Below are 18053 nucleotides of genomic sequence, written 5' to 3'. Positions count from 1 at the left end.
AGGTAGAGGTGCCTCACCTCATAACAACACATCTATTATTCCTATCCTCTTTTCCTTGGTTGTAGCCGGCCCTCTTCTTCCTCCTATTCTTCTTCCTTAGTGGCCGACGACATCTCATCTCAAGGAGTTCAAGGTGGCAGAATCTTGTTAGAGGAAGAAGGAGAGATAGGAGGCATTGTTTCTTAGCATCCCTTGGAGCTTGGTTGGTGGCCGAAGTTCTTCATCTCTAGGAGATTGTTGGTGGCCGAAACTTGGTAGGAAGAAGAAGGTTTTGGTGGAGTCTCATCTTGGTAGATCGTCGCCCACACGACGTCCAAGATAAGAAGAGGAATATAATAGAAAATTGTGAGGTCTATAAGCCACAAAGAAAAGTATAACTAGTTGTCTTATTCCACATCATACTAGTTTTCTTTGTATGGATTTTGAAATACCAAACACAAGAGGCTAACGATTCTAGGTTTCGAATTTATGATTTGATTTTGTGTTTCTTTTATTTTTTCAATCTTGTGATTCGATTGTTCTTAATGGTTAAACCTAGGGTTACTATAAGAAGATTAAATATTGAATTTCGTTGAAAGGCTTTGTCTAGGAAGTGGTGAATGCTCCCATAACCAAGAAAGCCTAGTGGCTCGCCATGTTTAACCTGGAAGTCGATGTCTGAAATAAATATTTAATCAAATTTGTAACATGGGTGGATCTGGATTAATAATGTTAAGCATCGTTTGCGATCCAAGTCTAAACCTCTAAGAACAGATAAGTTAAATTTGGAATCAATAATGTTAAGTTCTGTTTGCGATTCCAAATTTAATTTCTAAAGAACACAATAGGTTATTAGGGAAGGTTCGGGATTTGTACAAAATTTTTGTACAGGGGACCCAATACAATATTCCGAGTAGCAACCAACAGTTTCGCCCACCAAGTCAAGCTTCATCCTCCTCCGCTCGGCGTTCCCTTCGTCGTAGTGTTGCACCCGATTGGACTCTACTCCGACTTCCACCGGGATGACCGCTTCGCCACCGTATACCAATTGGAATGGGGTTACGCCAGTCGCTTCTTTTGGAGTCGTACGGAGCGTCCATAGTACACTGGAGAGCTCATCCACCCAGCTGCCCCCATGTGGTCAAGCTGAGCGTGCAAGATTCGAAAGATCTCCCGATTAGTGACTTCAGCTTGCCCATTGCTCTACGGATAGGCCATGGACGTGAAGGCCTACTGGATTCCATATCTTTCGCACCACTCCCTGAGCCTTTGACCGACGAATTGTCTTCCATTGTCTGAGACGTGTGATAACCATGATTTTATTGTATTATTTTGATTTATACATGCATGGTTTGATGTTATGTTTATAGATAAAATCTATATTTGCGTCACATTTCATACATTGTCCTTATTCTTGGACTTAATTGTAAATTATCTTATTTTTGTGTTATTTGATGCTAGTATTTGATTATTATTTTATAGGCATCAAAGGATCTTGGATTTGGATCTATTCGAACCGAAGTTGTGCTCGAATTGAAGTTTAAACGAGAAGATCAAGCTACGGAGCATTATGGACCGTTCATCAAAGATTGGATAGATCTGAACCATCCATTGAAGATCTGGTCCATCCCACCTAAGGGAGAGTAGATCCAGACCCTTGATCAAGATCAGTACCTTCGGATCATATTTTAGGTGACTTTCCACCGTTGATCAGGAGCCAAATCGCCCACAGCCATCCATTCAGATCTCAGATCTGATTTAAATGAGAAGCTACAGTGCTTCATCCTTCGTCGACCCCCTGTGCTTTGCGTCGCGCGACGCATCTCAATGATTCCAACCCTTCTCCATTTCTAAATCTACATTCCGACCAACTTCATCGGCGACGAGGTTCCCAGCTACTGGCGATCATCTTCCGTCCATCTGAGCTCGCTTAAAGGCGTTCCTGCGGCGACAATTCGATTCTGGATGTTCTGCTTCTACCCTGATCGGCAGCATTCCTCCGATCCAGCGGCTCCGCCTCACAGCAGTGATCATCGGCGGCGTTCCTCCGGTGGCACTTGACCACTTCCGATGACATTATATTACATTCTCCATAAGCTCCACACTATATCAAAACCTCAGGAATTCAGAATTGCAGATTTGGAAGGGAATTGGCAGTTCGTTCCTTACAACTTCACGTCGAGGGTTCCTTTGCGTGATTTCTAGTGAGACCAAACTGATGTTTAGTTGCAGAGATCTTCTTCTTCGATTGCCGAAGTGAGGTTTCACCGAGCTTCCTTGTGTGACAGCAAGGAGAAGTTGTTGTGTAGTGTGGTTTGGATGAGGAGATGGTTTTCTTTATTTCTTGCATTTCTTTAATTCTAGAACAGATTTCTTTTAATGTTTGTCATGTTCTTATCTTTACAATCTAGCATTTCTTTGTCTTATTGAAGTTTAATTCATGTTTAGTAGCTAGAATTTCATTGATGCAATTTAGTTTAAGTTTTGTTAGAGTTGTTTAATTGTTAAGTTGTTAAGTTTTAAATTAGGGTTTAAATTATGCTTAGGATCAGATTTAATTGTGTTTTGTATTTCATTGCTAGTTTAAGTGTGTTGAAGATGAGATTCATTACGTAGTGTGACAATGCGTCTTGGACTGATCGGTGACACTTAGTTAGGTTTCATTTATGCATTGAATTAAGTTCTTATTTGTTGTGCTTTTCATTTATTAGATTTAGATTCAAAGTTAAACCACCCCCCATTTTCATGTTAAAAATCCTAAAAATAGGAATAAAATATGATCCTAAGATTACATCCTACCGTTGGTTCCTCGAAAGATTCGATCATGGGCTCGTTATTACAACATCATTGTGTATGTAAGGGGTTCGTGGATATCATTTGTTAATTTGATTTGCGGGTGTGACAGACTGTTGCGAGCATCAACGAGCTAGCGGGGGATGCCGAACCGGCAGATGATGTTTTTCCATACGAACTTCATGACCATCTGTTCCGTTATCTTGGCTAGGGGCTCGACTTCAACCCACTTGGAGAAGTAGTCCACCGTCACGAGTAGGAACTTCTACTAACCGGTCTCCATGGGGAATGGTCCTACGATTCCATACCCCATTGGTCGAACGAACAGGAAACAGTGGAAACCTTCATCTCCTCTGTAGGTCGGTGCGAGAGGCTGTGGTACTTCTGGCAGGATAAACATGTAGGTCGGTGCGAGCAAAAACCTTGATTCAAACTCAATTCCATATACACAACACTTTGATTTTATTTGGTATCCACCTCCTTGAGATGACTACTCCAAAGGTCTACTCCTATCTCACCATTTCCACTAAGAACTTCTCCTTCTTAGAAACCTTCTGGAGGTGGAGAAGCCTTTTATAAGATTGAGCACAAGAATATAATAAGAAAATGAGAATGCAATGACAAATGAAATTGAAAATAACTTTATAATGAAGAGCCTTACTTTGTTTGCTATTTTATTGCTCTGGATTACCTTTTGGTGGTAGAAAATGTAGGAACACTTTCTCTCCAAACCCTCAAGAATTGGCTCTGAAAAAACTCCTCGAAATCCCTTCTCTAAGGCCTTTAGGTTAGGTCCAATTTTTGTCTATCAGTTGAATGATTTTATCCATCAATCGATTGATATGGTATCTAATCATTGAACAACCTCTGCACTTTCTTATTATTTTTTTTTTTGTCAATTATTGAAAACAACACTCACATGACTCTTTAGTGCCGGTTCTTGGGACATTGAGGAAGAAGTGTTATTGCATTTCCAATCAATCAAGAGGCATTTGAAGCAACAAGAGATCAAACAAACAAGGTGTTTATTATAATGTGTTTTTATTTCCTTGTTCTTATTGTATTCTTCTGTGTTTGAGCTTATATGAGATTTCTCTACCTCCAGAGTATTTTCGAGAAAGAGAATTTTTTATAGTGGAGTGTGTGTACAGTGTGGATTCTTGGATTAGTCACCTCAAGGAGGTGGATATCAAGTAAAATCTAAAGTGTTTGCATTGGTGAGTTTTCCCTTCAAGATATCCGCTACAAATCATCATTGACGAAGCGATCGAAGCTATTCACCTCTCTAGTACCCGGAGTGTCCTAACAAGAAGAAGAAACGAAGGATTACAAGTTTTTGGCTTGGTTCTCCTTTTCTTGATTGCTTGAAGATTGAAAATGAGAGCTTAGCATGGGATGATAGTAATGGAACAGTAGTTTCGCTTCGTGCCCAAATCTCCCCTTTGAATGCTTCAAAATCTAGTTGTTTCTCAACTTTTTGTCGCAGCTAATCGATTATCAAGAACCCTTAATCGATTATGGATTTATGATTTATCCATTAAACGGTCACTGACTTCATATCAATGGCTAAGATTACTCCATTTTGAATCTTAATTGATTGGTGGGAGTTTCTAACCGATTTGTAACCTTAATCAATTGCACAATCGATCTGCCAACCTTGTTTCCTCACAAAGAAAGCATTCTAATCGATTGTACCAATTGATTAGCCATTCCTAATAGATTTTACAATCAATTCGAAAACTCTCTATGTGCTCACAGAAAACCACTAATCGATTTCACCAATTGATTACTCTAGTGCCTAATCAATTATGCAATTGATTCAGCAACTCTCTGTGCGCTCGCAGAAAGTTGCTAATCGATTGCACCAATCGATTAGACGTGCCTAATTGATTGTGCAATTGATTCGGCAACTCTTAGTGCGTCGCAGAGAACTTGCTAATCAATTACACCAATCGATTAGACATTCCTAATTGATTGTCCAATCGATTTGACAACTCTCTGTGTATTGCAGAGAGCTTGCTAATCGATTGTACCATAACCTAATCGATTATGTAATCGATTTGGCAACTCTATGTCCTTGCAGAAAGTTGCTAATCGATTGCACCAATCGATTGATAATCGATTGTGCTATTGATTCGGCAACTCTTTATGCGTCACAGAGAGCTTGATAATCGATTGCACCAATCTATTAGGCTAGTGCATAATCAATTGGTTAATTGATTTGAGAAGGGTTTAGGGTTACCCATCAATTGATAAACACATTATTCCAATTACCTCATGCTAGATAGCCTCCTATTTCCTAGACTTTGTGTCTGGAGTTTCCTCATCTTCGAGTCTTCATCTACCTTAGTATGCGATCTGCTTAGGTTCCCACCATTTGCTAAGAATCCGATCCTCGAGCTTCTTGGACTTAGCTTACCTTGCATCTAGTCTTCCAACCTGTAAGGACTTCATCTTGCCAAGAATTCGATCCTTGATCTTCTTAGACTTTTCTTATCTTGCAAACTTGTAACTCAAGTTCGATTCAAAGTATTAACCTAAACTTAAATAATTGACAATCATTAAAACTTCTCACCCAGAGCATGATTGTATCAACAATCTCTCCCCTTTTTATGTTTGATAATCTATTTAAGTTTAAACTATTTTTCAACATATATTATCATCAAGATGTATCATAAGCATAAAAATTGCAATTAACATGATGTTAGTCAATCAACTAATATTCCTATTTCAGTTTTATAACAGTTGAATTCTCATCTTGTCAGGTATTCAGTTGACCTCAATTTATAAAAGTATTTGACTATCCTTAATCTACTTGACTTTTCCTCAACCAACTAACATATTGATCGACTATCAAATATTCATTCAACTTTGACGTACCTAACGTCTCGACCAATTAACATGTTGATCAAACATCAAAATTTCAATTCAAATCAAGTCAAGTTTAATCAACCCGATCAATCTTGACTAGGAGTCAATTGCACTAACAAAAATCATCCTAAGTAACTAATCACGTGATTAATCAGCATTAATACTAATCATCCACAAATTTAGATTAAAAAAATAACATCAACAAATTGTCTAGCACAACGTTTTCATATCTTAACAAAAAGATTCTTTTTTTATTATTTTTTTTTTGCCTTTTTTTAATAAATATATTAGTACATTATCAATTATAAATTTAGTAGATATTACCAGTAAATAAAATACTTTCTATCACAACAGATGATGCCATTGAAATATAATTATTATACAAATAAAATTGAACAAATTCCACTTAATCAACTTAATTACATATCATAAATGTACAACCGTCACATCAATAATAATACTAATCGTCTATAAATTTATATTAAAAAGTGACATAAAAAGTGCATGATTAAGACGCATCGTCCTATGAATATGGAGGGAAGTAAATACAGGTACACAGCTAAAAATATATGACTATGATGTTAACTTCAAATAATGACACTCTAAAAATTAAACCGTGACTCTCGATCACGCGTGCGCCCCTAGCTATGCTACGCCTAGGGACGACTTAATTACAATTCGTTAATTAGCAATTTTGAATTGTCAAGGAACTCTTGATACCAAGTGGCCGAGAGCTTTGGAGTCCTCACTTGTGTTTCATAATCGACGTGATAAAATCCAAACCTCAAACTATACCCAGATAACCATTCGAAGTTATCCATCAAAGACCATATGAAATACCCTCTCACGTCAGCACCTTGCCTACAGCCAAAATTAATCATCATTAGTCATTAATCAACCTCATTAAGATCACAATTACTATCGTATAAAATTAATTAATTGATGGGTTAATTATACCTCATTGCTCGATGCAAAGAAGTGAGGTAGGTTTGTAAGTATTCCACTCTCTCCTTATCATTTAACAGTATTTTCAATGGAGTCCTATGGTCACTCTTTTGTGGATATCCTGAGTAAAATTTATATTTCATAAATAATTTTATATAAAAATAATAAAAAAATATTGAAATTCTCATCATTAATTTTCGCATGTAATATAATTAATGAGCATATATACTAACCATTTTCTGTGATAAACATGGATATATTTTCGTATCTTTGCTTCGTGTACATCACGATCTTCTCCATGCCACGTGGAACTACAAACATGTCTGTCATGGCTGTCTGTATGTGTATAAATAAATAAATGTAAATGAAATATGAATAATTTAAATAGATGCATAAGAAATAACAGATTATATATTATATTGGAGGGGAATTCACGAAAACTTTTAGCTACAAGGTTTTCATGATATTTTGATTTTGGGGAATATTTCTATATTAAACAAAATATAGGAAGAAGATGGTGAATTGATAAGATGGCAGATTTATTTATTGCTACGATTATTTTTTTCATAGAGTCTAAAAATAAAATTATAAAGGTTCAGATTAAAATAATAATATTATATTATTATAAAAATATATAAATTTTTTATCTTAGCAAATGGTATCAGAGTCATGGTTAAATCAAATTATATGGATGAAATATGTAGGATTTAAATTAAAAATCTTTCATTGAGGCATTGACATAGAATTAAGATATAAGTTGAGCTAATGAGTTAGCATAATTAACTTAAATATATTGTCAAATATCAAAAAGAGAATATTATTAGTGTATTTATCCTCAGGTCAAGGTTGACTAGTTTAACTAACCTTGAGTTAGGTCAAACTTGAGTTTTCATGTTTGACAATGTGTGAGAAAGAAGTTAAGTAAGTCAAGGGATGATCGGATACTTTTTTGGAACAGTCTTAACTAGAGGTTAGACGACAATAAAGCCCTAGTTGGAAAATAGGCAATGAAAGTTCTAGTGGGACTAGGTAAAAGAAAATTTAAATGGATCAAAGAAGATCACATGTTAACAAACGAAAGTCCCAATTATTAGGATCGTTGAACCAGCTGAAGGAAGTGAATAGCCTATAAATTTTAAATTATAACTTCTCTTACTTTCTACTTCAAAAATACACACATTAGTTAAAAAATAAATAACATAAAGAGAGTAAGGAGACTAAGAATTTACTTGGTTAACATTCTAGATCGTTGCTAATCTAAGGCAATACTAAGTGTACTATCAAGCTCCTTCTTTGACAAGGGTAGGAGGAAGAGTAGCTCCTTACAGTATTTGAAAACAATATTTGTGAATACAGAATTGGAAATTGAAAGTACAAAATGTGTGTAGAAACCTCGAGCATCAGGGGCTCTTTTTATAGCCTTCTGGTTGAGATATTTGTTTGTTGACGTGGCACATTTCGAGCGCCTGGAAGCAGTTCAGGTGCTTCAACTGGGTCGAGTTGATCCACTTAGCAACAGGTCGCTTAATAACTCTAAATGGTTTAATTTCAGTCATTCCAAACAGTTGTATATGATTCGGACGCCTGGAGTTTGTTGACGTAGACTTCGTGCTGATCCATTTTGGCAAAGGCTCTGCTAACATCGTCGCCCATCAAGGCATTTAGAATGGTCAACTTAGAAGTTGACTATTCTTCATTCTGATTGCATGGGTAATGCTCACAACATCCAGAATTGAGCTCACATGAACTCAACTCCGTCTTTCTCCTCTAGCGAGTCTTCTCTCGGTTTTTTATCCTTTGGATGCGCCTCGCGCACCCTTCTTGCTCTACTGGTATACTTTTCTGCAGCTCCTCATCCCTCGAACACCGAGCCCGTCAGTTTTCTTATCGTGTTATCCTTCTTGCTCGCTGCATTTTCCGCTCGACTTCTTATGTTCCTAAGTTTCTACACACTTAGACACACGACATCAAACACACATGACATAATTTAACTCAGTTGATCAATATCACAACTAACTAGAGTACTTACAATCTCTCCCTTTTTGATGTATATCAACCTGAGTTAAAGTTAGAGAAATCAAACAATAAATGATTTATGTTAGAATAATTGAAAACATGAAATTTTACAATTTACTTCTCTTCTAAACTTAACACCCATTAATTCTCCCCCTTTGCACCAAAAATATGGGTAAATAAAATGACCAAAAATATGGGTAAATAAAATGAAAAAGATAGAGAGAAAAATATGAATTTTTTTCTAGGGGATGTTTATATAGTATGCAAGTCTATATATTTTTTCAAGTCGTTATTTTCAAAAAAAAAAAAAAAAGAATTTCTTAGAATTAAACATCAGATTTTCTAAAAAAAAGAACTTCCTAAAATATCAAAAACAATTAATGTACAACATAATCAATCTAATCATAGAATATTATTTTTTATTTTATTAAAAAAATATTTTTTTTTATATACATGAGTATTTTTTTTTGTAAAATAAATGTTTAAAATAAATTTTGACTTCTAAAAATCTTACTAATTTTTCTAAACGTTCATCTGGTTAATTTTGAAAAAATCAAATTTTTAAAAATTAATCTATGAAAATTTTTTAATTTAAAAATTTTATTTTTAGTAAAAAAACTTCATAAAAATCTATGTAATTGTTGAAAATTTTGAAAAAAAATTGCTAATAGTTAACATATTTATTTATCAAAAAATTTAAACATAAAGAAAATTGAACAAAAAGTTTTTAAAATATAATTTTATCAATAATGTTAATAAATAAAATAAATTAATTTCTAACAATTAAATCTAAAAAAAATCAAACAGGTAAAAATGTATTTTGGAATCTAATATAAATCTTTACCTATTGGATTGATTAAATATTTTCTAGGGATATCATTTTTTTTATACTTCTATAATTTGATCTTTATAATTTCTAACGTATCAATTAGACCCTCTATAATATCTAAAATTTGAAACTTATAAAAAGTTTAAATTTGAGTATGTATGATTCATTTCTAACATTTCTATTTGATCTTTTAATTTTTTATTTTTAATCTTAATTTTATCAAAATCTTCTAATAAGCATGCATAGTCTTTCTTTGAATTTATATGTTTAGTCCTAGTTTTACATAGAGTTCTAGATAATATTTTAATAGTATCATGCATGCATTTTATCAGAAGGTAATTGCCTCACTTACTGTGTTGAATTCATAGGTGAATGTTCCTCCTTCGTCGATGCTCTCTCCTGAATGCTTTCATCGTCTTTTTCTTGGTGGTTGGCCAATAGTGCTAATCCGGCGTATTTCTCAGTCTTGGACTCTTCTGATGATGACTTGCTCCATGTTGTTTTAAAGTTCCTTTGCTTGGACCTTCTTGACCCTTTTGTTGGTGCAATTTTCCTTGGGTCAAGGTTGACAGGTTGACTAAGTTCAGTTAGCTTTGTTATAATTTGAGGGATGTCCTAAGGCAATTGCCTTATGATTTTTTTCTATTTATTTGATAAGTATATATTCACTATTTGAGTGCACATTAATATATTATATATTTGATTGTCTTAATCTCACTTACTGAATGTCCATAATATAATTCATAGTATGAGAGAATTTGTGATTAGATCACAACTAGTGATTATCTCTACATGCGCAATTATGAATATATTGAAAATTTCCTAGTCATCGAATTGATGCTTTTGAACATCATCAATTATGTAAGACTAGCACGGATTATACTCCTTGGTTCGGTCAAGCAGTTGTTTTCTCACTGGTTGGAGACATTGAGATGTCGAGAGTTAAACGTGGATGCTGGTTATGGTAACTAGTTCATTAGAGTGACTCGTTGTAAAACGTCATATGGTTCTCTACATATATATAGATATGTCTGTGAAGTTCTTACTGCAGTACGAGTGCAAGTTTCCTTCGACTTGAGGTATATAAGTCATCTTGGTCATGGAGACTTATATTTTGACATTTTAAGCAAGCATCTCATTGAGTGCAAGTGTCTGAAGGTGTTGGATAGCCTACAGAGGATTCACCGCTTCTTGCGAGGAGACGTATACCCTATGGCCACTCGTTAGGATTATTACTCAAAGTGTTTGGTTAAAGCATCATATGTTAAGAGTGTGAGACTCTTGTACACATGTATGAGTAATTTGAATCCTCGGAACGAGGAAGTATTACTTGGGCTAAGTATGACGTAGTCAGCCTAGTGGGGATAAGACACATAGACCATGCCCTGAACCAAGTGGATATAAGACGAGTGAAAGGAACGAGGTACGACTCACTGTAGCTCCTGAACCAAGTGGATATAAGATAATTTCTCTTCTCCTCTCCCTCTCCCCTTTCTCTTTGCCACCGCCAATAAGGGGAAGCTTTTCCCCTTGTTGTCGTGACCACCACAAGGAAGAAATCTCTTCCTTGTGTGCTTCTCTTCCTCTTCCTCTTGATCCCTCTTCTTCGCTTGTGGTTAGTAACTTTCGAAGGAGAGACTTATACTCAAGGAGTTATTTTGAGGAGCTCAGTGTGGATACGAATAGAGGAGAGGTTCGACAACGTCGCTACGATTGATGCTCTTCTCGTTACAGGTCAATCGTAAGGCATACCTAGCGTAAATTTACTTTCTATAAAAATTTAATTATGCAATCATGTTTAGCATGTTGTATCCTTGTATGCGTGTGGTGTGTGTGATGTAATAATTTAGGAATTATTATTATTTTATTTTCTGCTGCGCATGTTTACGAAACGTGTTTTAGCACACACCGCATCGAGCATATCCCAACAGGTTCAAGCTTGAGTTTCGATGTTTGAATAATATATGTGAATGAGAAGTCAAGTGGGTCAAGGATGATCAGAGACTTAACTAGCAAAGAACTAATTGGAAGTTAGGCAAACGAGAATTCCTAACTGGAGATTAAACAAATAGAAGCCCTAGTAAAATTAGGCAAATCTAGTTGAGAACTAGGTTAAGTCAAAGGTGGGTTAGCTGAGAGATAAACACTTGGCACAAGTAAAGTCCTAGTGGGACTAAATAAACCTAGTTGGGAATTAGGTTAAGTTCAAGGTAGTTTAGCTGGGAGCTAAACACTTGACACAAGTGAAGTCCTAGTGGGACTAGACAAACCTAGTTGGAAACTAGGTTAAATTCAAGGTGGGTGGATTAGCTGGGAGCTAAACACTTGGCACAAGTAAAGTCCTAGTGGGACTAGGCAAATCTAGTTGGGAACTAGGTTAAGTCCAAGGTGAATTAGCTAGGAGCTAAACACTTGGTACGTGAGAAATCCAAGTTGGGAATTAGGCAAGGGAAAGTCCAAGTTGGTCAAGGATTGAATAGACACATAGTGAAGAAGTCATAGCAGGTTAAGGGTGACCGAATGTTAGGCAAAGAGAAGTCTCAACGAGTCATGGATGGCTTTAGAGTTGAGCTAAGCTCAGGTTCAGATTTTAGGCATGAGTAATCAATTAGCCCAAGTTCAATCAATTAGTGGATCTATTGGGAGTGTGTTCATGAAACCACAGTGGGGCTCTGGATCGATTGATGAATCGATCATGGCTAATGTTAATCAATCAGTGAATCGACTGAATATAATTTTCACGAAGCACAGAGGCGTGGTGAATAGATTGGGTAATCGATTCAGTCTCTCTCAATCGATTGGGTAATCGATTGGGAGAAGCTTTCTCACCAAGCTGAATCGATTGGGAAGGTGCCCAATTGATTGGGAGTTTTATTGTGAGAAAATAGAAGCTTGGTGAATCGATTATGTAATTGATTCATCCGAAAGTGAATTGATCAAGTGATCGATTGGGAGAAGTAGAAAAAAGTTGTTGCAAGATTTGGACAACTAGATTGAATCTAATTTGATTTGGTAATCGATTGGAAGACCTAAATCAACACAATAAAAGGATTTCACGAAGATTCAAACACACTTCTTCTTCTCCGCTATTCTTCGCCCGTTCTTGAGGTTTTGTAAGAGAAGTGTTGCTACACTTTACAACCGATGAAGAGGCAATCTAGTGCAATAACAGATCAAGGTCAAGGTTCTTCATTGTTGTATTTATTTCTTTGTTCTTGTTGCACCCTTGTTGTATTTTCTCATGTATGAATTTGTATGAGACTTCTCCACCTCCAAGAAGGAGATTTTCATTGTGTATTTGTGAGTGAACAATGAATCTTTGGATTAGTCACCTCAAGGAAGTGGAGACCTAGTAAAATCTAATGAGTTAGCATTGCTTTGAGTTTCCACTACAACAAATCATTAATGAAACGATTGGAGCTAATCCCCCCCCCCCTCTTGCTCTCAAAGTGTCCTAACACCTTTGTCCTTTTTTTTCCTTTATTCTTCAATCTGGGGCGTGATATGCTCTTCTTTACTGTAGTTATAGCACCTCACTTTCCTGCTTTCTCGTACTTCTTAGCTTATGTTTTATCAAATTTGTTAGTTATAAGAAATTTATTTAATTTTATTACCATGTATTCTTCTTCATCTTTGTCAGGTGATGACTCTGAATCTAGTTCAATCTTCTTAGCTTTTAAAGTGATATTGTTGTTTGACTTTTCTATGTCTTTAAATTCTGCACATCGGGATTATTGTAATTCCAAAGTTTAAAATAACTCTTCTAAATACTTATCTCCAAGTCCTTCAAGATGTAGTAGAAATCCACTATTGATGTCCACTCTTAGATTCTAGGAAAGGCGTTGACTACTGTATATTAGAGGGAATCCCAATTAGACATCATTTCTCCGAAGTTGGTTAGTCCAGTGATCAACTTCTTGGTCTTTGCGTGTAGTTGAGCCACCATTTCTCACCTTTCCATCTGAAGGTTGGTTAGTTGATTTCAGAGCAGGTCACATCTTGATAGTTTGGCCTCCGAGCTTTTTTCATGAAGCTTTAAGAACTTCTCTCAGAGTTTTTTAACGGTGTAGTAAATATCAATTCGATTGACTTCCTAAGGTGGTTGTATGCTTAAAAAATGGAATTCTACTTTACCATTGGCTACAAAGTCAATACGTAGGTACTCTTCCTTTTCTTCTTTGTTCTCATTCTTTGGTCTTCAAAACTATATTTAATTATTAATAAGATATCGAAATCGGTTTTAAAAAATATCTCCATTCGTCGCTTCTAAAAAACGAACTTTCCCTCGAACTTTGGTGGGTTAATGCTTGATCCGACCATTCTTCTTATTGTTTTAGTCAGTGGTTAGTTCTTAATAGTTGGGCTTTGATACAACTTGTTGGGATCATTGGACCGACTAGAGAGGGGTGAATAGCCTGTAAATTTTATATTATAATTTCTCTTGCTTTCTACTTAGCAAAGATACACATCAGTTAAAAAGAAATAACATCAAGAAAGTAAGGAGACTAAGGATTTACTTGGTTTATAATATAGATGGATACTAATCCAAGTTAATTTTAAGTGCATTATCAAGCTCCTTCTTAGATAAGGGTCGGAGGCTAAGTCTCCCCTTACAGTGTTTGAAAACAATCTTTGAGAATACAAAATTGGAAATTAAAAGTACAGAGTGTGTATAGAAACCTCAAATATCAAGGGCTCTTTTTATAAACTTCTAGCCAAGATAGTCATTTGTTGATGTGATACATTTCGAGCGCCTAGAAGTAGCTCGGGCGCCTGGATTCGGTCGAGTTGATCCACTTGGCAACGGGTCACTCAATGGTTCTAGATGATTTTGGTGATTTCAACCACTTGTATGCAATCCGGGCGCCTGGAGTCTACTGATGTGGACTTATACTGATCCGCTTCGACAATTGCTCTGATGACTTGGCTGCTCATTCAGGGCGCTTGGAATGGTCAACTTAGAGGCTGACTATTCTTCATTTCTGGTCGCATGGGTGATGCTCCGGACATTCAGAATTAAACTCGCCCAAACTCAACTTTGTCTTTCTCCTCAAACAGGTTTCCTCTCGACTTCTCATCCCTCAGATGCACCTTGCACATCCTTTTCGCTCCATCGGTGTACTCTTTCACAGTTCCTCATCTGTTGGATGCATCGAGCTCATTGGTTCTCTTTTCATATCATTCTTCTCACTCGCTGTATTTTTCGCTCAACTTATTATGCTCCTAAGTTTCTGCATACTTAGACATAAGGCATCAACATCAAAACTAACCCAAGATACTTACAATCTTCTCCTTTTTAATGTGCATCAACATGAGTTAAAGTTAGGGAAATTAAACAATAAATGATTTATGTTAAAATAATTTGAAACATAAAATTTTACCATTTAGTCTTCTCTTAAAACTTAATACCTATTAATTCTCTCCTTTTAATTACATCAAAAATATGAGTAAATAAAATGAAACAAGATAGAGAAAAAATCTGAAAATTTTTCTAGTGGATGTTCATATAGTATGCTAGTCTATATATTTTTTTTCAAACAGTTATTTTCAAATAAATGAATTTCTAAGAATTAAACATTAGATTTTTTAAAAATAAATGAATCAATTGATGTGGAATCGATTGGCTAATCGATTCAACCCTTATGTGAATTGATTGGACAATCGATTCAGAGTTTTTTCGCAAGAGCACACAGGAAATGATTGGGTTGAAGTTCAATCGATTGAGCCAATCAATCAACCTGTTTTAGTGAAAGCATAAAAAGGTTGTGAATTGATTGAGGGAATCAATTAAGCCCTTCTCGATCGATTGGGCCTGTTGATTGGGATCTTTGTCACAAGAAAATAGAGAGCTCGAGAATAGATTGTGCAATAGATTATGTTGTTTTCTCTCGCGAATAGAAAGTTTCTAAATTGATTGGGACAATTGATTAAAAATTGTCAAATCGATTGGTATACCTCACCAATCGATTAAGGGTTTGAAAAAGAGTTGTTCTGCAAGTTGTTGGATGGTTAGCTGATCTGACAATTGATTAGGGGAAAACCTAATCAATTAGGAGGCAAAAAACAGTTCGAACAGTATCCATATAAAAGGGAGTTCATCTAGGATTTTCGCCGCCAATTCTCAGGACCCTGAGGAAAAAGTGTTGTTGTATTTTCAATCGATCAAGAGACATTTCTATTTCCAAACAACAATATTAACAAGCTAAGCAAGATTTCATTATAAAATATTTAGCTTTATTTTCACTTATATTCTTGTTATATTTCTTGTGTTTGATGTTGTATAAGACTTCTCCGTTTTCGGAAAATTTCTGGAAAGGAGTATGGTCATAATGGAGCTGTGTGCAAGGTATGAATCTTTGTATTTTTTGAGGTGATAGAGATTAAGTAAATCTGAGATGTTAACGTTATGAAAATCAAGTAAAAGAATCTAAAAATATATAAAGGACTAAAAAAATTTCCAGAAATCCTCAAATAATTATATAAAATAAATTTCTTTGACCTTTTTTCCAATTGGGACTCCATCTCGGTCTCCGGTGGTGAGCACGAGGGCATCGCCTTTGGGCCCTACAGCTCCACACTTCGGGCAATCTTTCACATAGAGACTCGTATAATGATTTATTCCAATGAAGTCCAATTTACTTTGCAATTTTCTCTTGTCACTCCCTGAAAACTTTGGCAGTCTGGACCCTAAAATTTGCCTCATTTCAGAAGGATAATCTCCGCGTATAATGGGATCAAGAAACCTTCACCCAAAAAAATAATGAATTATTATTTTTCCTTAACATTTTTTTGATGCATAATTAAGAGAATAATTAAAGAGTTAATTAATCAATTACCATGGAGCATTAAATGCTAATGCTCGCTGAGAGGCCTTGTAATCCTCCGTTATATTCCTGAGTGGCTCAAACCAAGTGGTCGACATCGCAATTCCAATAGCACCTTCTTGTTTTATCTAATTTAATAAACTTTCAGGGGTAAAATGCCATAATTTTGAAATTCTAAATTGTATTTTTTAAAAAAATACAATTTTCCTATACCTGATACTTGCTCCGGTAAGTTTCTACTGCAGTAGCATGGGCCAAGATTATGTGATGAGCCGCGACATAAGGCTCGGTGCTTGAGTTGCCCGACCAACAATCTTCAAATCCACGCGAACAACGGTTGGGAGGATACGATCCGATCCGATACCCATAAGTAACTACGATGTTGGGTTCATTGAAAGTCGTCCAATACTTGACCCGGTCGCCGAATTCCCTAAAACAAATATCTGCAAATTCTCCAAATTCCTCCCTGGTAGAAAATAATTTACACACACTGTGAGCTTCATTTGTATAAAACGATTACAATTTTTTTCTAAAATATGCAAAAGGTCCTCACTGTAGTTGTGGGTTGAGCCATCCACCGTATCCGACTTCGAGCTCTTGTGGAATGTCATAATGATTCAAGGTAGCAAATGGCTTTATTCCTAATATTTTATTTTAAAAAAATCAAAAAATATATTCATTAAAAAAAATAAAATTAATCAATTTTGGATTAATAATTTTGTGTTTTTAATTAAGATTACCTTTAAGCAACAAGGCATTAATGAGTCTGTTGTAGAAAGCAATTCCTAGTGAATTAGTTCCTCCAAGCCTCCCTCCTGCCAAATTAAGAAAATAAATTAATTAATTAAAATTTAAATAAAAAGAATAAAAATAATAAAAAATAATATAAAAATACTCACTAGGTAAAATTCTCGACCATGATATAGAAAATCTATATGCATTGACTCCAATAGATTCCATTAATTCTATATCTTCCTGTGCATGATTAATATTTTCACTCAATTAAATCATATGAATTAAAATAATATTAATCAATTAATATTTATGCATATTTAGAAATTATTGGCACCATGTAACGATGGTAATGATCATCTGTTATTTCTGCATTGCTACCGTCCCTGATTCGTCCTGAATAAATAAATAAATAAAAACTTAAATATTAATTTGTATTATAATTATTCAATATATAATATAATTATACCGGGAATATGTGTGAGTATATCCCAATTGCTTAAGCTTTTATTATCTTCCAAGTAGGCTCCCTCGATCTATATATATATAAAAATATGTCATATATAATGCTATAAAATTATAAAAAATTATGATTCTACCCTGTCCCTCCTTTTTCAGGGGTTGCAATGATATTTCTTAAATATTCATACCTGAAACGATGACGTCGCGGTGCCAAAGAGAAATGAGGAAGGAAAGTAGGTCCGATCAATGCAATCAACTGAGAAAGAGAGCATGCCGAGCACTATGATGGACAATTGCACTAGTAATCTTTTGGTTTCCATTCGCTCCGAGTGAAACAACAAGTCGGTCGGATCGGTGTGCATGGGAGCTGCTAAAGGATTACTATTCTTAGCATAAAATCAAAATTAAAAGCAGAACGAAAGAGGATTCTTTGTCGATTGATCGCTAGTTTAATTACCAATCGTGAAGATGACCTATTCGATCGCCTACTCGGTTGATGACGGTTCCCGACTATTTTGTCAAGGCTGCCCGGAGCTAACTGCCTTTACAGAAAAGAGCAGGAGAGGGAATAGGAGGAGGAGGAATTAAGCATAAGAATACAT

The 18053-nt window shown here is 35.4% G+C and overlaps 1 protein-coding gene across 1 annotated transcript; it reads right to left on the bottom strand.

The window, feature by feature from the left end:
• Positions 1-6094: 6094 nt before the first annotated feature.
• LOC122037075 (beta-glucosidase 18-like) lies at positions 6095-18047 on the bottom strand. The gene is made up of 13 exons (XM_042596543.1): positions 17909-18047; positions 17640-17818; positions 17459-17525; positions 17327-17385; positions 17157-17232; positions 16998-17072; positions 16811-16898; positions 16471-16723; positions 16270-16385; positions 15933-16176; positions 6822-6924; positions 6601-6709; positions 6095-6504 (listed from the first exon to the last, which is right to left on the bottom strand). Exons 2-13 carry the CDS (start codon positions 17811-17813, stop codon positions 6315-6317), a joined length of 1554 nt encoding a protein of 517 aa, XP_042452477.1. The 5' UTR covers positions 17814-17818; positions 17909-18047; the 3' UTR covers positions 6095-6314.
• Between the last annotated feature and the right edge of the window lie 6 nt (positions 18048-18053).

Source organism: Zingiber officinale, unplaced genomic scaffold, assembly GCF_018446385.1.
Source record: "Zingiber officinale cultivar Zhangliang unplaced genomic scaffold, Zo_v1.1 ctg232, whole genome shotgun sequence".
Lineage (NCBI taxonomy): Eukaryota > Viridiplantae > Streptophyta > Magnoliopsida > Zingiberales > Zingiberaceae > Zingiber > Zingiber officinale.
The sequence above is the reverse complement of the archived record's forward strand: the minus strand, read 5'-3'. Positions and strand labels throughout refer to the sequence as shown.

What these genes read in the sequence shown, in the direction of transcription:
- LOC122037075 (XM_042596543.1), bottom strand. Translation starts at nt 17,813, where the DNA reads ATGCACACCGATCCGACCGACTTGTTGTTTCACTCGGAGCGAATGGAA. An exon ending in ATGGTCGAGAATTTTACCTA is followed by an intron (nt 17,073 to 17,156) that starts GTGAGTATTTTT and finishes TTAATTTGGCAG; the next exon opens with GAGGGAGGCTTGGAGGAACT. An exon ending in CTTACCGGAGCAAGTATCAG is followed by an intron (nt 16,386 to 16,470) that starts GTATAGGAAAAT and finishes TTATTAAATTAG; the next exon opens with ATAAAACAAGAAGGTGCTAT.